We start from the raw sequence: 22,375 nt of genomic DNA, 5'->3' as shown, positions 1-22,375 counted from the left end.
GTGCACAGGAGTCTGCTTCTGTTCTAGCCTCTGCTCAGTGCTGGGACATCCTGCCTCCACAGCTCCATATGGGCCTGGCTCACCAGCTCAACTGGAAGGGCTGGGGGCTATTTGAGTGCTCCCACAGAGGTATGTGTGCGGAGTGCGAGCAAGGTGGGTATCTGGGAGTGGTTAGGAAAGAGGCTTCGAGTAGGGATAGAGCTCCCTAAGACTGGGAATATCTGGCATTTCTGTGAGTCTTTTAAGCACATACATTTTGCTGAACACAGTCAGCACTTGGAAATAATGTCCCAGAGGAGAAAAAAACATCTTTATTCAGCTTTGAAGCAGTACATTTACTAGTACAACACAGATATGTATTTTTCAAATGCTGGTTTAAAGTAAAATGTAGAGTTATGGAAAAATCAAGGCACCAAGAAGCATCTACAAAGACCCCAGGTCTCGTCTAGAACTCACAGCAGAGGCCTTCTCTTCGTATCAGTGGCGCAGGGTAGACAGGAAAGGCTGCCTTGTTCCCACTATCCAGCCCAAAGAAGAGGAGCAGTAGTGACGCCAGTTCTAACTCCAGCGGGAGTTAGAACTTGCTGGCATAAAGGGTCAAAACCCACTTGGGCATACGGAGAAAGCCAGGAATGTAGGAGGTCAGCCATCTTAGGCTGGAGACATGGGAGAGAGCAGAGCGCACAGACAGGTAATCTTGGACGGGGCGGCCTGCAGAAACAGAAAGCAGGGGTGGGGGTTAGATCTTCATTTCCTGCTCCTTGAAAGCCTCCCCCATCCTGAAAAAAAAAAGCATGATTTGCTTTATCTATTTATTTATTTTGAGATGGATGAGACAGAGAGAAATAGGGAAAAAGACAGAGACACTGGCAGCATTGCTCTGCTGCTTACAAAGCTTCCCTCTCCTCCAGGGTCCTCCTCTCCCTTGGTAAAACGGCGTCCTACCAGGTATGCCACCACCACCTGACCCCCAGGACGCCCCTCTTGGCTGAAGAGAAGAATGGAGTGTGAGAGAGCATGAATAGGCACCCAGTAGCAGGGGACCGTGGGACCCGAGGACCAGGAGGCTGTGGGCCAGGGCGCTCACCATCCACATCCTGAAGGCCATAGCGCCGAGCCAGGTCACAGGTCGGCAGCACCCTCCCGCTCAGGCTCAGGATGTTGGGGTCTGTGGACACAGGCACAGTTGAGCTGGTGGGGGGTTGCAGGGAGACAAGGTTTGGGCCCAGCAGCACAAGGCAGTGCTGACACAGGAATGCGAGGCCAGAGTTCTTATTGTCTTCCTAGGTGGGTTTCTGGGCCTCCTAGCATCAAATGGGGACTCCTGACATTTATGGTCTCCAGAATCCAGAGCAAAGAGGGGTATGTTCCCAGCCACCTCTGAGTCAGGACCACACACTGGCCGCCACCCTGCAGGGCCTCTGTGCCCTGCCTTGTTACTAGCTGTCCCCGACTGCTTTACCTGTTGCCAAAGCTACCACACATTTGCCACTCAGTTCTGTTGTCTCTGCAGCTGAGAAGTCTTGTTTCAACTGAAACACAGGACAGAGAGGGAGGCAGTTAATCTCCAAAGAGCTCTTTCCTGCTTCAGCATTTGCTTCAGAAGAAAAGCTCTTTCTACCACACTTGCGGGACCAGCAAGCTGAAGGTGCCAGAGTCACCTCTTTCCATGTCCAGGTGGGCCCAGTATTCCAGCACCAGAACCCAAGGTCCTTCCTAAATGGAAGGTTCTTGGGGTACTGTGCATGGAACATTAGGTGAGTTCAGTGTGCCGACCTTCTTAGCCAGGTCACTGTCAGCACTGTCTCCCTTCTTCACGTGCTCCTTCAGCAGTTCTGTCTGCACCAGTCCTGGCCACAGAGACACGTAGCTAACCCCATGGCGTCGCAACTCCTGGGCACAGTCAGCAGCCATCCTGTCACACTAGAGGAACAGAAGGTGGGGCGGGGAGTATAAGTCAGGGCAGTGGTTACATCACTGTCCCGCTCCCATTGCCACTGAAGATGCCCCAGTCCCTGCCCTGCCCTGCCCAGGAGCAGTTATGGCAGGTGCTGCCTCTCCCCACCCCCTCCCCGCCCCGTGTGCTGCATTTCTGGCTGAGAGGAACCCAGGGACAGGACTGTCCATGGAGGGGCAGAGGGGCAGGTGAGCTCTTCTTTTTTTTTTTTTGCCTTCAGGGTTACTGCTGGGGCTCAGTGCCTATATCATGAATCCACTGCTCCTGGAGGCCATTTTCCCCCCTTTTGTTGCTGTAGCCTGGTTGTGGTTATTATTATTGTTGTTGTTGATGTCATTCATTATTGGATAGGACAGAGAGAAATTCAGAGAGGAAGGGAAGACAGAGAGGGGGAGAGAAAGATAAGACACCTGCAGACCTGTTTCACCGCCTGTGAAGTGACTCCCTGCAGGTGGGGAGCTGGGGGCTCGAACTGGGGTGCTTATGCCAGTCCTTGCGCTTTGTGCTATGTGCGCTTAACCCGCTGCGCTGCCGCCAGACCCCCGGCGAGCTGTTCTTTTTTTTAAAAAATATATATATATTTAAAATATTTATTTATTTCCTTTTGTTGCCCTTGTTGTTTTTTTTTAATTGTTGTAGTTACTGTTGTTGTTGTCATTGCTGTCATTGTTTTTGGATAGGACAGAGAGAAATGGAGAGAGGAGGGGAAGACAGAGAGGGGGAGAGAAAGATAGACACCTGCAGACCTGCTTCATTGCCTGTGAAGCGACTCCCCTGCAGGTGGGGAGCCGGGGGCTCAAACCGGGATCCTTATGCCGGTCCTTGTGCTTTGCACCACCTGCCCTTAACCCGCTGCGCTACCGCCCGACTCCCGTGAGCTGTTCTTACACTCTGACTCCTGAGCTGTGAGTAGCCATCTCTGTCCTACTGCCCAGCCCCATGCCAAAGGGTCCTCACCGCAGCTTTGCCCACGCCATAGGGGACATTGAAGAGGTACTGGAGGCCCCCAATGGAGGAGATGACCACAATGAGCCCCCGGCCAGCTGGGACCATCAGCCGTGCCGCATACACTGAACACAGGTAGTGGCCTCTGTGAGGAGGACAGGGAAGGAGAGGGGTGGGCAGGGTTCAGTCTGAGGGGCTCTGCGGCCCTGGCAGCCGTCTTGGCCCTCTGGTGACTGATCTGGTCAGTTTCTCTTTCCTTTTCCTTTCTTCTCCCTGTCTTTGGAAAAGCAAGCAAGAAGCAGACAAACCAGAATGCACGGGGAGAGGTGGAATGAGGTGGAACTGCAGAGGCGCTAAGCACCAGCAAAGTCCTGGTGAAAAAAATTTATTTTATTTTATTTTTTTAAATATTTATTTACTCTCTTTTGTTGCCCTTGTTTTATTGTTGTAGATATTATTGTTGTTAGTGAGGTCATCATTGTTGGATAGGACAGAGAGAAATGGAGAGAGGAGGGGAAGACAGAGAGGGGAAGAGAAAGACAGACACCTGCAGACCTACTTCACCACCTGTGAAGCGACTCCCCTGCAGGTGGGGAGCCGGGGGTTCGAACTGGGATCCTTAAGCCGGTCCTTGTGCTTTGCGCCAACTGCGCTTTAACCCACTGTGCTACCGCCTGACTCCCGAAAAAAAAATTTAAAAGTCTTCATTTACTTTTTGCCATCAGGGTTATTACTGGAGTTCAGTCCCTACACAAGAACTCCACTGTTGCTTATTATTATTATTTTTTTCTTATTTCTTTTCTGGTAGAGACAGAAAGAAATAGAATGAGGGAGAAAAAGAGGAGGTGGGGTGGGAGAAGAAAGAAACACCCCTGTTGCATTGTTTATGAAGCTTCCCCTACAGGTGGGCCCAGGAGGCTTGAACCCAGGTTCTTGAACACGGTAACTTGTGCTTTCTGCTAGTTAAGCCAAAACTTGCTCCCCCACCCCCAAGATCTCTTATATGTCAGTGTGAAAAGAATAATGCTATATAGGTACAAGGACCCTTGTTTGAGCCTCCAGTCCCCACCTGCGGGGGGGGGGGGGGGACTGGAGGGGTCGTGAAGGAGTGCTGCTGGTAGTTCTCTCTTCTCCCTTTCTTCTCCTTCCCTCTCCATTTCTCTGTATCTCTAGCTGAAAATAAATAAACAGAAAGTATGGGTTAGAACAGTTTTCAGGTATGTTTGGCCAGTCAAGAGTGGCAAGTGTGCCTGATTGAGAGGCTTGATGTTGTGTTCGATGGCTGAAGACAGCGTCTCCCTGATGGGCACACAGGTCTCTGCAGCAGGGCTCACCTGAGTCCCACATTGTTTATATCGTCCCAAATTGCAGCAGGACTTTCCCAGAACTTCTTGTTGCTGTTGTTCATGATGGCCTAGAAGACCCAGGAAGGGTGATGGGTTAGTTGAATGATGTGGAGGCTGGAAGGACTGAGGGGCTGGGGAATGGAAGGGGTAACAAGTGTGTGTGTGTGTGTGTGTGTGTGTGTGTGTGTGTGTGTGTGTATGTGTGTGTGTGCGCGTGTGTGTGTGTGTGTGTGGCCTCAGGGGCCAGGGGGAGAGGAAGAGCCGGCTCAGAGAGTACCTGGACCCCAGCATAGGCATTGTTGACCAGCACATCCAGACGCCCATGCTGTTCCCGCTTCACCTGCTCAAACAGGCTTTGCACCTCACTCTCTTGGCTTGAGTCGCACACCACAGCCACACACCGGCCTCCTCGGGATTGTGCCTGGAGAGGGGAGGAGGGTACATGAGCTCATAGGGGCGCACACACTAGTGTGAGGACTAACACAACTACTGCCATCAAATCTAGCTTGGGAACCAAGGTACAATCACAGGAATTAAAATGTCAGCAGCTGAGGAATGATGGGCAATACTGCCCTCTGGTGTCTACCTGAGGAGTTTCAGGAGTGTAAAGTATCGTCCCAAAAAACAAAATTGCTGGGGATCTCAGGTTCTCTGCACACACTGAGACCTGCCATAGGCCAGGCACTGCACTCCTGGTGGATGCTTTTCAGATGTGAATATATATATATATATATCTTTTGCCTTGGGTTATTTTCAACCCACATACCCTTCACTATACACACACACACACACACACACACACACACACACACACACACACACACACACACATATTTTGCCTCCAGGGTTGTTGCTGGGGCTCACTGCCTGCACCATGAATCCACTGCTCCTAGAGGCCATTTTTCCCCCTTTTGTTGCCCTTGTTGTTGTAGCCTTGTTGTGGTTATTATTATTGTTGATGTTGTCGTTGTTGGATAGGACAGAGAGAAATGGAGAGAGGAAGGGAAGACAGAGAGGGGGAGAGAAAGACAGACACCTGCAGACCTGCTTTGCTGCCTGTGAAACGACCCCCCCCTGCAGGTGGGGAGCCGGGGGCTCGAACTGGGATCCTTCTGCGGGTCCTTGCGCTTTGCGCCATGTGCGCTTAACCCGCTGTGCTACTGTCCGACACCCCATTACATATATTTTTTAAAGTATTTAATTCATTTATTAATGAGAAAGATAGGAGAGAGACAAAGAACCAGACATCAGTCTGGTACATGTGCTGCTGGGGATTGAACTCAGTACCTCATGCTTGCGAGTCTAATGCCCTATCCACTGTGCCACCTCCTGGACCACTTCATCATGTATTTGAAGGAAGTCCTACCCAATCCCAGCTCTCTTTCTCTCCTCTCACCAATACTCCTACCTCATAATTGAGAAATCTAAGTCCTCAGGCACAAACTGTTCTGTATCAACTGTGTGCCTCAATCTTGACTGTGTAACAAATGGCAGAAAGGTTATTGATCAATTAAAGAGGTAGAACTGGTCTGGGTGAGTGAAATATAACACAATGGTTATATTAATGATTTTCTTGCTTGAGGCTTTTGCTCTGGTTTTCCCCTTTTTCTGCTTTTAAAAATTATCTGGATTGTTTTAGGACACTGTCAGAGATTTATTCTTGATAAATTAAGTTGGCACATGGTGTTTCTGGTTTGATAAAAGATTTGATGCTTGGAAAATCCTGATTGAGCAAAATTATTTAGTCTAAAGTTGTTATTTTAAGGTGATGTAAAGTAAAAGATTATTTTGAATATTTAAGCTTTGAGGTTTATTTTAGCCTTTTAAGTTGTCATATCAGAGTTTTAAAGTGTAATCTATTAATAGAGTTTTATATCCACCCTTACTCATGATAGCTTTGTGATGAGTAAAGATCTTAGCAAAAACTAAGTTTTAATATTGTGCTTAAATTGTTTAAGCAGTTTTAAAATCATGCTAAAGAAATGGTAATCATTTTATCATGTCAGCATATTGGGTATTGACTTTATATACTATACTGGTATACCTGTTTATTAAAAAGGCCTTCTAAAATTATATAACGATCTAAGCCAATTCTAGTCATTGGATTATCAATTTTAGTGAACTCCTAATTTGGTTTTGTGTATGTCTTGCTGTTCACAAATGAACAACTGCAGCTGTGACACCCCTTCAATCGTCAGTTTCTCCTAGGGGGTCTACAAGGGGCAATAAAATGCCCCACAAATCCTAAGGTGAGCAAGGGTGTGCAGGGGCCCACAGACAGCTCCTCAGCATTACTAGAATGCCTCATGAAGGCTTGCTGAGGATTAACAGGAAACCCCAGAAAATAGAATGGCACTGAGTTTGGCCTTTTGTTGCTCAAATCTGCCCCAGTTATTAGAAGAAAGTTACAGAAGACAGAAAGATTAGGCTAAAGGTAGGGAAAGAGTAATGATTTTACTACAAAGAAAAACGACACTAGAACAAAGACTGTTTTTATCAACAAGCCATTTAGACTGATTGTAGATGAATTTAAAGGCATACACCGGGGAGTATTGACCCAAAAACTTGGGGCCATGGCACAGACCCATCGTCTATCTGTCAAATATTGGACCCAGTGGCTGCTGGATGGCCAAAATGCCTAAGGACAGTAGCATCTGTGGCACAGCTGATAAGGAAAGAAGACAAGCTATCACTGGGGCAAGTCGAATGCCCACCTAACCTATTACCAAGCTTTGTTCCAAGACCAGCCATGAGTGAAGTTCAGCGCCATCACCAGCCTGAACCCTGCCACCTTGATGTCGGAGATGGATCCTGAGGCTGCCCCCAAAAGCATGACTGCCAAGAGGTATGCCTTTGCTACATAGCATATGCATGGAGCATGTGGGGAGAGAGGATACCTGACCTCCAGCGGGAAGAAGATCCAGCACAAGGACCAGATACTGAACCTACTGGAGGCTGCATGAACCCTGAAAGAAGCAGCCATTATCCATTGTTCCGGACATCAGAAATGAAACCAGAGGGCAGATGAAGCCGCAAGCAGGGCCAGCCTTAGCATTGACTCCACCAGACCCCCTGCTTCCAAAGGACCCTGGATATATTCTTACAGACTCTCCAGCTTACAGTTGGAATGCTGTGGAACAAGCCTTGGGGAAGGACCAGTCACCAACTCAACAGACCTGTTACCAACCTTTAGGTAAAGAGACTGAAAATTTATAGCTAAGATTAGCTGTAGAGACAAGAAAAAGGGAGGCATGTTAGGAGCTGGAAGCCCTAAGCTAGCACTGTTCCCAGAATAACAATTCACAGGAACAGGGAGGACAAGTTCTTGGGAAAGTGGTATGAGAAAAACAAGCAGTTTACCAAAACTGAACTAAAACCTAACGGGAAACTGAAAATTTTGCAAAACCCCTGATATAACCAAAAACAGCAAGATGTTTGATCAATGTATTTGGACACTCCTATAAAAGAGGGCCAGTTGCTGGGGTCTGAGGTCGGCACCTGGAGCAGCTATGTCTGTGTCTGTGACAGCACCTGACCCTAGCCTGGCTAGCAATAAACTCCTTTGCTTTTGCATACCCAAAACTGTCTCTTGGTGGTCTTTGGAAGGCCCCCCATACAACATTCCTACTCTAGTTGATATGAGTTAGTTAAAAGAGAATGTTGTTGTATTCGACTTCCGGAGGCGGAGCTACGAGCAGCAGATCACTTTCTCTCCTCTCCTCTCTTTTCCTCTCCTCTCCTCTCCTCTCCTCTCCTCTCCTCTCCTCTCCTCTCCTCTCCTCTCCTCTCCTCTCCTCTCCTCTCCTCTCCCGGATCAACTAAGAATACCAAAGGAGACCACCTGGACCGAAACAAGACAGGACTAGAATGACCACAGGAACCCAGTAAATCACCCATGAGTACAAACACGCATGGCTGGTGACAGAGAGGAGAGAGGGGCCTAAGGAGAGATTAAGTGACTGCTAACAGTTCAACAGTTTATCAGTGGAGACACCACCTCCAGTCTGCTCCACCAACAAGGGGACAACTGAAGGGAGGAAAGGACTCCCCAGAGACTCACCAAGTGCAACTCTGAGTCTCCATTGCTACTACCCTCAGAATCTGGAGCAGCGACAGGGAGGGACACCAGGGGACAGAGATCTAACCGGAAAAGACCTATTACCTCGGTGGCATAGCTGAGGGGCTGTGAAAGTCTCTTTGCATAACGACTGGATTATCTCTGCCACACCCTGCTTTATCTCTTGGTCAGGAGTCAGTGATTAAGCTAAGAAGCCTATTGATAGTTTAAAAGCCCTCAGGCTCCCATAGCCTACAGGGAAGAAAAAAAAAAAGAGGCTTTTACACCACTGAGCTCCAACTCAGGGATTGAAAAAACTGTTAACTTCCACCACGGTAAACCCTTTAATTAAACTACTTAGACACAAGTCAATCCAGGCAATAGTGATCAATAATTTGAAAAGTACTGATAAAGGGAACTCATAATATATAAAATGGTTAAAACAACAAGAAAAAATATTGGAGACTCGAACCAGGACAAGAGTCCAGCTAAAAGTCCTCCAGAGGGTGAAGCACAAAACAACGAGTTCAACATCCAAACATTAGCTAAGGAAATAATAACAGGAGTGAGTAAAGAATTTGAAAAAATTGTAATCAGAAATGCAGGAACAACAAATGAGAATATGGAAGAAATTCTAATTATCTCATGGTTATTAGAGAGCTGAAAGCTGAAATCGCTGAGCTAAGAAGGCAACTAGCTGAATAAGCTAAAACAGTATCAGAACAGGGCAACAAAATAGATGAACTCCAGAAAGCAGTAGAGGGCAGAGAGAATAGAATCTATGAGGCTGAAGACAGAATTAGCAAAATTGAGGATGAATTAGAGACAACTAAAAAAGAAGTAGGAGATCTCAAAAAGAGATTAAGAGATGCTGAAAACAACAACAGAGTCCTATGGGATGACTTCAAAAGAAACTATATATGCATTATTGGCTTACCAGAGGAAGAAAGAGAAGGAGAGGAAGAAAGCATTCTCCAGGCCATAATAGCTGAAAATTTCTCTAGTCTAGACAACACCAAACACATAAAGATTCAAGAAGCCCAGAGGGTCCCAAACAGAATTAACCCAGACCTAAAGACATCAAGACATGTCATACTTAGAATGGAAAGGAATAAGGATAAAGAAAGGATCCTCAAGGCTGCAAGAGAAAAACAAAGAGTCACCTACAAAGGAAAACCCATAAGATTAGCAGCAGACTTCTCCATACAAACACTACAGGCCAGAAGAGAATGGCAAGATATCTATCGAGTATCCAATGAGAAAGGCTTTCAGCCAAGAATACTATATCCTGCTAGACTGTCATTCAGACTAGATGGAAGCATCAAAACCTTCTCAGACAAGCAACAGTTGAAGGAAGCAACCATCACCAAGCCTGCCCTGAAAGAAGTTCTGAAAGGTCTCCTATAAACAACCAGACCACCACAAATAGGACATATATCAAAACACTCTAAAACTCTACAAGAATGGCGTTAAAATATCTTCAATCTTTGATATCAATAAATGTCAATGGCCTGAATTCACCTATCAAAAGACACAGTAGGAAGATGGATCAGAAAACACAACCCAACAATATGTTGTCTACAGGAAACTCACCTAACTCAACAAGACAAACACAGACTTAAAGTGAAAGAACGGAAAACTATCATACAAGCCAATGGCCCACAAAAAAGGGCAGGAACAGCTATTTTCATATCTGACATGATAGACTTTAAAATAGATAAGATTAAAAAAGATAGGAATGGACACTACTTAATGCTCAGAGGATCAGTCAATCAAGAGGACTTAACAATTATTAATATCTATGCACCCAATGAGAAGCCATCTAAATACATCAAACTTCTACTGAAAGAGCTACAGCAATATATTAACAGTAACACAATCATAGAAGAGAGAACTCTCTTCTGAGAGTTCTCCAGAATGCTCTCCACAGAGGTTGGACCAATTGACATTCCCACCAGCAGTGCAGGAGGGTTCCTTTGACCCCACAAACCTCTCCAGCATTTGCTGCTGTTACCTTTTCTGATGTATGAGTCTGGAGAACTCTCAGAAGGCTAGAAATGGACCTACCCTATGACCCTGCAATTCCCCTCCTGGGGATATATCCTAAGGTACCCAACACATCCATCCAAAAAGATCTGTGTACACATATGTTCTTGGCAGCACAATTTGTAATAGCCAAAACCTGGAAGCAACCCAGGTGTCCAACAACAGATGAGTGGCTGAGCAAGTTGTGGTATATATACACAATGGAATACTACTCAGCTGTAAACAATGGTGACTTTACCGTTTTCAACCAATCTTGGATGGACCTTGAAAAAATCATGTTGAGTGAAATAAGTCAGAAACAGAAGGATGAATATGGGATGATCTCACTCTCAGCCCAAAGTTGAAAAACAAGATTAGAAAAGAAAACACAAGTTGAACCTGAAATGGAATTGGAGTATTACACCAAAGTAAAAGACTCTGGGGTGGGTGGGTGGGTGGGGAGAATACAGGTCCATGAAAGATGATGAATGACATAGTGGGGGTTGTATTGTTAAATGGGAATCTGGGGAATGTTATGCATGTACAAACTATTGTATTTACTGTTGAATGTAAAACATTAATTCCCCAATAAAGAAATAAATTATTAAAAAAAAAAAGGATATATCCCCAGAAGGGGAATTGCAGGGTCATAGGTTAGGTCCATTTCTAGCCTTCTGAGAGAGGTTGGACCAATTTACATTCCCACCAGCAGTGCAGGAGGGTTCCTTTGACCCCATATCCTCTCCAGAATTTGCTGCTGTTCCTTTTCTGATGTATGACATTCTCACAGGAGTGAAGTGATATCTCATTGTTGTCTTGATTTGCATTTCTCTGACAATCAGAGACTTGGAGCATTTTTTCATGTGTTTCTCTGCCTTTTGGATCTCTTCTGTGGTGAATATTCTGTCCAAGTCCTCCCCCCATTTTTGGATGGGGTTATTTGTTGTCTTGTTGTTGAGTCTGGCAAGCTCTTTATATATGTTGGTTATTAAACTCTTATCTGATGTATGGCATGTAAAGATCTTCTCCCATTCTGTGAGGGGTCTCTTGGTTTCTATAGTGGTTTCTTTTGCTGTGAAGAAGCTTTTTAATTTGATGTAGTCCCATAGGTTTATACTTGCCTTAGTCTTCCTTGTAATTGGATTTGTTTCATTGAAAATGTCTTTAAAATTTATGCGGAAAAAAGTTGTGCCAATATTTTCCTCTAAGTATCTGATAGTTTGTGGTCTAACATCCAAGTCCTTGATCCACTTGGAATTTACTTTTGTATTTGGTGAAATACAGTGATTCAGTTTCATTCTTCTGCATGTTTCAACCCATTGTTTCCAACACCATTTGTTGAAGAGACTCTGCTTTCCCCATGTAATAGTCTGGGCCCCTTTGTCAAAGATTAGATGTCCATATGTGTGGGGCCTCATTTCTGGGCTCTCAATTCTATTCCACTGGTCAGTGTGTCTGTTCATGTTCCAGTACCAAGCAGTTTTGATGACAATGGCCCTATAATACAGTTTGAGATCTGGGAGTGTGATGCCTCCGGTTCTGTTCTTTTTTCTCAAGATTGTTTTGGCAATTCTAGGTCTCTTCTGGTTCCAGATAAACATTTGTAGCATTTTTTCTATTCTCCTAAAAAATGTGCTTGGGATCTTGATGGGGATAGCATTAAATTTGTAGATGGCTCTGGGTAATATATTCATTTTGATGATGTTAATTCTTCCAACCCATGAACATGGAATATCTTTCCACTTCTTTGTGTCTTTTTCAATTTCTTTGAGTAGTGACTCATAATTTTCAGTATACAAGTCTTTCACTTCTTTGGTTAGGTTTACTCCTAGATATTTTATTGTTTTTGTTGCTATAGAAAAAGGAACTGATTTCTGGATTTCAATTTCTTCTAACTTAGTGTTTGCATAGAGGAATGCCACTGACTTTTGAATGCTAATTTTATAGCCTGATACCTTACTGTATTGCCTGATGATTTCCAAAAGCTTCTTGCTGGATTCCTTAGGTTTTTCCATGTATACTATCATGTCATCTGCAATTAAGGAGAGTTTGACTTCTTCTCTTCCAATCTGTATGCCTTTAATTCCTTGCTCCTGCCTGATTGCTATGGCAAGAACTTCCAACACTATGTTGAATAGTAATGGTGATAGTGGGCAGCCCTGTCTCGTACCTGATCTGAGGGGAAAATGCTTCCAGTTTTTCACCATTGAGTATGATGTTGGCTGTAGGTTTGCTATATATAGACTCCACTATCTTCAGGAATTTTCCATCTATTCCCATTTTTTGTAGTGTATTGATCATAAAGGGATGTTGTATTTTATCAAAGGCGTTCTCTGCATCTATTGATATGACCATGTGGTTTTTGGTCTTGCTTTTGTTGATGTGGTGGATCACATTGATTGATTTATGTATATTAAACCAACCTTGCATGCCTGAGATAAACCCCACTTGGTCATGATGAAGAATCTTTTTGATATACTGCTGTATCCGGTTGGCTAGAATTTTGTTCAATATTTTCACATCTATGTTCATCAGAGATATTGGTCTGTAGTTTTCTTTTTTGGTTGTGTCCCTGTCTGCTTTTGGTATCAGGGTGATGTTGGCTTCATAGAAGCTGGCAGGGAGTACTCCAGTGTCTTCAATCTTCTGGAAGACTTTTAAAAGTAGAGGTATTAGTTCTTCTTTGAAAGTTTTGTAGAATTCATTTGTAAAACCATCTGGTCCAGGACTTTTATTTTTGGGAAGATTTTTGATAACTGTTTCAATTTCATTAGCTGTGATGGGCCTGTTCATGTTATCCACTTCCTCTTTACTTAGTTTTGGAAGTTGGTAGGTATCTAGGAAATCATTCATTTCTTCCAGGTTCTCTAGCTTGGTGGCATATAGTTGATCATAGAAGCCTCGCATGATATGTTGAATTTCTGCAATGTCTGTTGTGATATCTCCTCTTTCATTTACTATCCGATTTATTTGGGTCTTCTCCCTTTTTTGTTTTGTGAGTCTGGCTAAAGGCTTGTCGATTTTGTTTACTCTTGAAGAACCAACATTTGAAGAACCAACATTTGAAGAACCAACATTTACTTTCATTGATCTTTTGTATGGTTTTCCTATTCTCAATGTTATTTATTTCTGCCCTAACTTTAGTGATTTCTGTCCTTCTGGTTGCTTTAGGATTCCTTTGTTGTTCTTCTTCTAGGTCTTTAAGATGTGCAATCAAGCTGTTTATTTGTGCCTTTTCTTGTTTCCTAATGTGTGCTTGTATAGCTATGAACTTCCCTCTTAGGACTGCTTTAGCTGTGTCCCAAATATTTTGATAGCTTGTGTCCTCATTTTCATTGAACTCTCGAAACATTTTGATTTCTTCCTTGATTTCCTCTTTGACCCAGAAGTTGTTAAGAAGTGTACTGTTGAGCTTCCACATTTTGGGACTGTTACTAATCTTTTGTTAATTGTTAAGTGTTAGTTTAATTCCACTGTGGTCTGAGAAGAATCATTTTGGGATGATTTCAGTGCTCTTGAATTGGCTGATGCTGTCTTTGTGGCCTAACATATGGTCTATCCTTGAGAATGATCCATGTGGATTTGAGTAAAATGTGTATTCCAGTTTCTTGGGATGAATGACTCTGAAAATGTCCAATAGTTCTAGTTTATCTATCTCTTCATTTAGCTCCCTTATGTCTTTACTGATTTTCTGCCTGGATGATCTGTCAAGTTGAGATAGTGGGGTGTTGAAGTCCCCTACTATGACTGTGTTACTGTTAATATATTGCTGTAGCTCTTTCAGTAGAAGTTTGATGTATTTAGATGGCTTCTCATTGGGTGCATAGATATTAATAATTGTTAAGTCCTCTTGATTGACTGATCCTCTGAGCATTAAGTAGTGTCCATTCCTATCTTTTTTAATCTTATCTATTTTAAAGTCTATCATGTCAGATATGAAAATAGCTGTTCCTGCCCTTTTTTGTGGGCCATTGGCTTGTATGATAGTTTTCCATTCTTTCACTTTAAGTCTGTGTTTGTCTTGTTGAGTTAGGTGAGTTTCCTGTAGACAACATATTGTTGGGTTGTGTTTTCTGATCCATCTTCCTACTGTGTCTTTTGATAGGTGAATTCAGGCCATTGACATTTATTGATATCAAAGATTGAAGATATTTTAATGCCATTCTTGTAGACTTTTAGAGTGTTTTGATATATGTCCTATTTGTGGTGGTCTGGTTGTTTATAGGAGACCTTTCAGAACTTCTTTCAGGGCAGGCTTGGTGATGGTTGCTTCCTTCAACTGTTGCTTGTCTGAGAAGGTTTTGATGCTTCCATCTAGTCTGAATGACAGTCTAGCAGGATATAGTATTCTTGGCTGAAAGCCTTTCTCATTGGGTACTTGATAGATATCTTGCCATTCTCTTCTGGCCTGTAGTGTTTGTATGGAGAAGTCTGCTGCTAATCTTATGGGTTTTCCTTTGTAGGTGACTCTTTGTTTTTCTCTTGCAGCCTTGAGGATCGTTTCTTTATCCTTATTCCTTTCCATTCTAAGTATGACATGTCTTGGTGTCTTTAGGTCTGGGTTAATTCTGTTTGGGACCCTCTGGGCTTCTTGAATCTTTATGTGTTTGGTGTTGTCTAGACTAGAGAAATTTTCAGCTATTATGGCCTGGAGAACGCTTTCTTCCTCTCCTTCTCTTTCTTCCTCTGGTAAGCCAATAATGCATATATAGTTTCTTTTGAAGTCATCCCATAGGACTCTGTTGTTGTTTTCAGCATCTCTTAATCTCTTTTTGAGATCTCTTACTTCTTTTTTAGTTGTCTCTAATTCATCCTCAATCTTGCTAATTCTGTCTTCAGCCTCATAGATTCTATTCTCTCTGCCCTCTACTGCTTTCTGGAGTTCATCTATTTTGTTGCCCTGCTCTGATACTGTTTTAGCTTGTTCAGCTAGTTGCCTTCTTAGCTCAGCGATTTCAGCTTTCAGCTCTCTAATAACCATGAGATAATTAGAATTTTCTTCCATATTCTCATTTGTTGTTCCTGCATTTCTGATTACAATTTTTTCAAATTCTTTACTCACTCCTGTTATTATTTCCTTAGCTAATGTTTGGATGTTGAACTCATTGTTTTGTGCTTCACCCTCTGGAGGACTTTTAGCTGGACTCTTGTCCTGGTTCGAGTCTCCAATATTTTTTCTTGTTGTTTTAACCGTTTTGTATATTATGAGTTCCCTTTATCAGTACTTTTCAAATTATTGATCACTATTGCCTGGATTGACTTGTGTCTAAGTAGTTTAATTAAAGGGTTTACCGTGGTGGAAGTTAACAGTTTTTTCAATCCCTGAGTTGGAGCTCAGTGGTGTAAAAGCCTCTTTTTTTTTTTTCTTCCCTGTAGGCTATGGGAGCCTGAGGGCTTTTAAACTATCAATAGGCTTCTTAGCTTAATCACTGACTCCTGACCAAGAGATAAAGCAGGGTGTGGCAGAGATAATCCAGTCGTTATGCAAAGAGACTTTCACAGCCCCTCAGCTATGCCACCGAGGTAATAGGTCTTTTCCGGTTAGATCTCTGTCCCCTGGTGTCCCTCCCTGTTGCTGCTCCAGATTCTGAGGGTAGTAGCAATGGAGACTCAGAGTTGCACTTGGTGAGTCTCTGGGGAGTCCTTTCCTCCCTTCAGTTGTCCCCTTGTTGGTGGAGCAGACTGGAGGTGGTGTCTCCACTGATAAACTGTTGAACTGTTAGCAGTCACTTAATCTCTCCTTAGGCCCCTCTCTCCTCTCTGTCACCAGCCATGCGTGTTTGTACTCATGGGTGATTTACTGGGTTCCTGTGGTCATTCTAGTCCTGTCTTGTTTCGGTCCAGGTGGTCTCCTTTGGTATTCTTAGTTGATCCGGGAGAGGAGAGGAGAGGAGAGGAAAGGAGAGGAGAGGAGAGAAAGTGATCTGCTGCTCGTAGCTCCACCTCCGGAAGTCGAATCCTGGGGATATATCCTAAGGAACCCAACACATCCATCCAAAAAGACCTGTGTACACATATGTTCTTGGCAGCACAATTTGTAATAGCCAAAACCTGGAAGCAACCCAGGTGTCCAACAACAGATGAATGGCTGAGCAAGTTGTGGTATATATACACAATGGAATACTACTCAGCTGTAAACAATGGTGACTTCACCGTTTTCAGCCAATCTTGGATAGACCTTGAAAAAATCATATTGAGTGAAATAAGTCAGAAACAGAAGGATGAATATGGGATGATCTCACTCTCAGCCCAAAGTTGAAAAACAAAATTAGAAAAGAAAACACAAGTCGAACCTGAAATGGAATTGGATTATTACACCAAAGTAAAAGACTCTGGGGTGGGTGGGTGGGTGGGGAGAGTACAGGTCCATGAAAGATGATGAATGACATAGTGGGGGTTGTATTGTTAAATGGGAATCTGGGGAATGTTATGCATGTACAAACTATTGTATTTACTGTTGAATGTAAAGCATTAATTCCCCAATAAAGAAATAAATTATTAAAAAAAAAAAAGAGAATGTTGTTAAAAATCGTTCAGCTGGGTACTGGGGGCTGTAGTGCCTGAAGCTGTGATATCCCAGGTTCAATTCTTAGCTGGGGAGATAGTTCAGCTTATTAGAGAGTCAGCCTGCATTTCTGAGGCTTCTAAGGCCCCACCTCACGCCAGAGCTGAGCAGTGCTCTGGAGATTACATATATTTCAAAAATAAAAACAAAGGAATCAGGATCACCATCTCTTTAGGAAAGTTCTGTTACACAAGGGACTCTGGAGTTTTCCTTGTAGGAGGAGCTGAGCTCAGCATGTGCTCTGGTCTAAATAATCTAAAGGCTGCTCTAGAGGCTTCTGAGTTCCAATTCCATCAGGATCTGGAGAAAGAAGAGGGGAAAAAAGGGAAAACATTTGGAAGTAGCAGGAGGTATGGGTGTGACTTACAAAGGAAGGGAAGGCAGGCCCACAGAAAAATACAAGCAAACATTTTTTAAATATAGATAGGTAGTTAAAGAAATAATAGCAAAGCCCTATCTGTGACCTTTAGAGCACTACTACAATTACCAATGAAGGGAATGGGGACACAGAACTCTGGTGGTTGGAATGGTGTGGACTTACACCCCTGTTATCTCATAATTTTGTAAATCAATATTAAGTCATTAATATATAAAAAAAGGAGAAAGTGAAGAAAGGTCAGGGGAAAGAATCTGAAATAAATGTTTGCTTGTTAGAAAAAAAAAAGCTGGTCTGACCCACAGCAAATTTGCTAGTTTTCTCAAGCTTTTGTAATTCTGTTAGATATGTGGAGGAAAAAAAAATGGAGTTTGTTGTTTTATTTTACTTATTTATCATCATTATTATTGTTTTAGATAGAGAAAGAGGCAGAGAAGGGCAGGGGTAGATAGCATAATGGTTTTACAAAGAGATTCATGCCTGAAGCTCCAAAGTCCCAAATTCAATCCCCTGTACCACTATAAGCCAGAGCTGAACAATGCTCTGTTAAAAAAGAAAAAAAAAAAAGGGCAGAGAGATTGAAAGGTGAAAGAGGCCATAACACCAAAGCTTCCTGCACTGTGGTGGGGGCTGGGTTTGGACCTGGGCTGCACACATGGCAACACAGCATACCATCCAAGTGAGCTATTTCACAGGCCTGTAAAATGGAGTGTGCAATGCTCACGAACGTGCCAGGAACGAGCCCCAGGTGTCACACATCCAATGCGTACACTACCTGCTCAGTCACTTCCTGCCACTGGAATCACTTCAATTTCCTCTTCCTAAGTTTTCCCTTTCAAGATCAAGTTCCAGGCACTTCCAACAAGGGCATTTCTAGTACCATCCTTCTAGTTTATCTTGATGTCTCACCAAATGCTCTGAGAGCATTTTGTGAATAACTCCTTTTTTCTTTTTTTGCCCGAGTTTCTGAGGTCTCAGGTTCAGTGTTTTTACCTTTTTTTAAAATTTACCTATTTATTTATTATTGAGTAGAGACAGGGAGACATTGAGAGTAGGGCAGATAGAGAAAAAAAGAGAGACACCTGCAGCCCTGCTTCACCACTCATGAAGTTTTCCCCTTGCAGGCGGGGACCAGGGGCTTTGAACTCAGGTCCTTGCGCACTGTATTGTGTGTGATTAACCAGGTGCACCACTGCCTGGCCCCATGCAAGTTCTTTTTAAAAAAATTTTATTTATTTATTTTCCCTTTTGTTGCCCTTGCTGTCTTTTTATTGTTGTTGTAGTTATTATTGTTGTGGTTATTGATGTCGTTGTTGTTGGATAGGACAGAGAGAAATGGAGAGAGGAGGGGAAGACAGAGAGGGGGAGAGAAAGATAGACACCTGCAGGCCTGCTTCACCGCCTGTGAAGTGACTCCCCTGCAGGTGGAGACCCGGAGGCTGCGCTACAGCGCAACACCCACCCCCCCCCCCCCCCAGGTCTTAACACTACCACAACCCATGACATTGAAATGATCAGTTTCTGCCTCTGAGTTCTTGCTCGACTGTCTTGTGACAACAACAGATATCCCACTTCTCACTGGAGATTTACCACACCTGTTTTGGGCTGACTTTTTTTTTTTTTTTTTTTAACATTGGCAGACAGGTAAACAGACTGATACAGGAATACTGACAGACGGAAAGACCACAGCACCAAAGCATTCTATAGTGCTGAAGTACCCCCATGTGGAGTACCAGGAAATCAAACCTCTTGCATGGCAAAGAGGAAAGCTATCTTGCTGGACACAGAAGTTATATCTCTTACTAATTTTGTTAACTCTGAACCCCTGTGCTTCACTCAGTGCCTGCAAAACCAAATGCACCTAATTATTTAACTGAAACCAAGTATAAAAGTCATGTAAAGATGAACAGTTAAATAGAAGCAATTAAAATAGAGGAAAGCTCAAGTTCACAACACTTTAGTTGCAATTCCAAAATCCCAAACACTCCCAAATAGAAGGGCATTCCATAAATTTAATTTGGTGGCAAACTTGGACCTAATCTAAAGTTATTTGTGAGGCTTAATCATTCCACTTTGAGTCAATGTTTACATTTTGTTGAGGAATATTATGGTTTTATACAAGGGATTAAGAGTGGCTACTAGGGAGGACCCTGGTGGTTTCTGCCCCTCTGATTTTACAGTCGTCTTAAAAAAGACTTTGGAGTGGTCCGGTAAGTGGCGCAGTGGCTAGGGCACTGGACTCTCGAGCATGGGGTCCCGAGTTCGATCCCCCCAGCAGCACATGTACCAGAGTGATGGCTGGTTCTTTCTCTCCTCTTATCTTTCTCATGAATAAATAAATATTCTTTAAAAAAATAAAGAGAGAGAGAGAGAGAGAGAGATAGCTAGAACCTGAGCATTACTCTGACACACGCGATTCCAGAGAACTTGAAAAAGAGGGAAGGACTCACCTCCTCAGCAGTGGCCTTCAGGGTGTCCATATAGCGACCAGTGATGTAAACCGTGGCCCCTGCTTCGCAGAGCTGCAAGGCAATGCCACGGCCAATGCCCCTGGAAGCGCCAGTCACCACGCACACTTGGCCCTTCATGATCGCTGCCATGGCTCACCAGCAAAGGGAGAAAATCTGTGGAAGCAAAGAGTTGGCCTGAAGAAAGCCTGCAGGCTGTGAACGAGGAGAGGAACTTCTTAGTGCTGAGAGGAGTAGCCAGGGCTGGAATCCTTTGAGTGGACACAAGTACCAGAGGGAGACAACTGAGTGAAGGCCCCAGAGCAAGGCTGGCTGTCAGCTGTGGGAGGTCAGGAAGTAAAGAAGGGGTTCGGTGGGCACTACTGGGGTTCTCCTGGGGCGACCGAGTGGGAAGCTGTGCTTTAAGAGCCCTGAGCGGGGAGCCGGGCGGTAGCGCAGCGGGTTAAGCGCACGTGGCACAAAGCGCAGGGACCGAGTAAGGATCCCAGTTCGAGCCTTCGGCTCCCCACCTGCAGGGGAGTCGCTTCACAGGCGGTGAAGCAGGTCTGCAGGTGTCTGTCTTTCTCTCCCCCTCTCTGTCTTCCCTTCCTCTCTGAACTTCTCTCTGTCCTATCCAATAACGAACGACGACAACAACAATAATAACCAGAACCAGGCTACAGCAACAAGGGCAACAAAAGGGAAAAAAAAAAAAAAAGAGTCCTGAGCAAGCTGGAGCTCGGTCCGCAGGCCCGGCCCGGTAAGGTCGAGCGCTGTCCAGGGTGTCTGAGTGCAAAGGCGGAGAAGCTCGCACCCCGTACCTGCTGCTCCCTGCGGGCCTCCTGTCGCTAAGGATTCGTGGGTGGACAGGAGGGATCCGGTCGCGGGGCTGGAACTTGGACTGAGTAAGAGCCCGAGGCTAAAGGGCACGACCAAGCCCGGTTGAGCTCGGGTGACGACACCCAGGTATCGGTCAAAGGGTGCGTAGTGGGTTTAGGTTCGCACTGGGCGGCCCCGGTCCCGGGGAGGCTGGAGGAGGCGTGGCGCCCGGGAAGCACACCCCGCCCACGGGCCGGCGCAGGCCGATGACGTCCGCGACGCGCGCCGGGCCAACGTGGCGGGAGGCCGCTGCTGGCTGCGCTGCTGCCGCCGGGCGGCTGTCTGCGACTGGGGGTCTCCGACACCCGCGGGGTCGGGTCTTCGCTCCCTGCACAAGGCCGGATGCCGGTTCCCATCTGGTGGGAACGAGCGCGCGGAGTCAAAGTGTTGGGGCGCCCCCGACCTGGCCGGCCTGCGGACAGGCGCTCGGAGTCAGTTCTCTGCATCTGAGCCCTGAATCCTGGGGATTCAACGGGGGGACCTCGGGCTTGAGAGCCCAGTGCTCTGGCCACTTCGCCATGGCCGCTCCCGGGCTGCCCCGTTACCTTTAAAGGTCATCTACATAGGGGGTCGGGCGGTGGCGCAGTGGGTTAAGCGCACGTGGCGCAAAGCGCAGGGACCGGCATAAGGATCCCGGTTCAAGCCCCGGCTTCCCACCTGCAGGGGAGTCCCTTCACAGGCAGTGAAGGCGGTCTGCAGGTGTCTTATCTTTCTCTACCCCTCTCTGTCTTCCCTTCCTCTCTCCTTTTCTCTCTCCTATCCAACAACAACGACACCAATAGCAACAATAATAATAACCTCAACAACGATAAAACAAGGGCAACAAAAAGGGAATAGTCTCCAGGAGCAGTGGATTCGTGGTGCAGGCACCGAACCCCAGCAGTAGCCCTGGAGGCAATATATGTTAACGAGCATAAATCAAACCACCATCCACTGCAAGGAAGCAAAAGATGTTTATTGACGAATTGCAATCCAGGCCGAAATGGTGACTGGTGTTAGTCTACCAAGCTCGGCCCTGAACAAGGCTCAAACCACACAATTTATAGGAATTCAGACTACACTCAGGGAGGGGGAACACATCACCTTATCAACCTACATCCAATAACAGGCTATAGCAAACACAAAATCCAATCATTTCAAACTTAGCAAAAGCATGATCCATTCAAAGCAAAGCGCGGGCTAGTTTCAAATATAGTAAGATCACACAACCAATAGAATTCAACCAGGCAGGGTCGCCACATCCTCCTGCCATCAGCTATGACCACCCATCCGGTAGACAGCACACCACAAAGTCTGTGCAAAGGTCCTGATAAGGCTTGTCCTCATGCAGGGTCCTTCAAACAACTTACAAGACAATGGGTGGCCTTCACTGATTAGGTCCTGATAAGGCTTGTCCCCATGCAGGGTCCTTCAAACAACTTACAAGACAATGGGTGGCCTTCACTGATTAGGTCCTGATAAGGCTTGTCCCCATGCAGGGTCCTTTGAACAATGGGTGGCCTTCACTGATTAGGTCCTGTTTATTCAAGGGGGAAAGGGCAAGGAATTTTCCACCTCATACTAAAGCAACTCATACTAAAAGCACTTAACAAACAACTGCATAAAAAGGGAATTTCAAGGCTACTGCCTTTTACAATATACATCTAAATGGATCAAGGAGGGCTCTCTCAGAATGCCTTTGCTCACCTTCAGAACACATATCCTGTTGCTTTGCCTCGTGAAGGAGGCTCCCCCATAGCCTCCCTTCAGAAAGCAATTCAGGGGGTTCGGACCACAGA

At 44.9% G+C, this 22,375-nt stretch overlaps 1 protein-coding gene across 2 annotated transcripts; it reads right to left on the bottom strand.

The window, feature by feature from the left end:
• Positions 1 to 299: 299 nt before the first annotated feature.
• DHRS1 (dehydrogenase/reductase 1) lies at positions 300 to 20,714 on the bottom strand. 2 transcript variants are annotated; one of them, XM_060175283.1, is made up of 9 exons: positions 20,540 to 20,713; positions 19,722 to 19,895; positions 4,526 to 4,669; positions 4,237 to 4,316; positions 2,915 to 3,047; positions 1,777 to 1,923; positions 1,463 to 1,532; positions 1,088 to 1,168; positions 300 to 711 (listed from the first exon to the last, which is right to left on the bottom strand). In XM_060175283.1, the coding sequence occupies exons 2-9, from the start codon at positions 19,869 to 19,871 to the stop codon at positions 575 to 577; spliced, it is 942 nt and encodes a 313-aa protein (XP_060031266.1). In that variant the 5' UTR covers positions 19,872 to 19,895; positions 20,540 to 20,713; the 3' UTR covers positions 300 to 574. The 2 variants fall into 2 exon arrangements, 1 of the variants encoding a protein (XP_060031266.1); XR_009545372.1 differs by having other exon boundaries at positions 574 to 711; positions 1,088 to 1,191; positions 20,540 to 20,714.
• Between the last annotated feature and the right edge of the window lie 1,661 nt (positions 20,715 to 22,375).

The sequence above is a fragment of the Erinaceus europaeus genome, chromosome 16 (assembly GCF_950295315.1).
Source record: "Erinaceus europaeus chromosome 16, mEriEur2.1, whole genome shotgun sequence".
Taxonomy (NCBI): domain Eukaryota; kingdom Metazoa; phylum Chordata; class Mammalia; order Eulipotyphla; family Erinaceidae; genus Erinaceus; species Erinaceus europaeus.
Note: the sequence above shows the minus strand (reverse complement) of the source record. Positions and strands in the feature narration are given on the sequence as shown.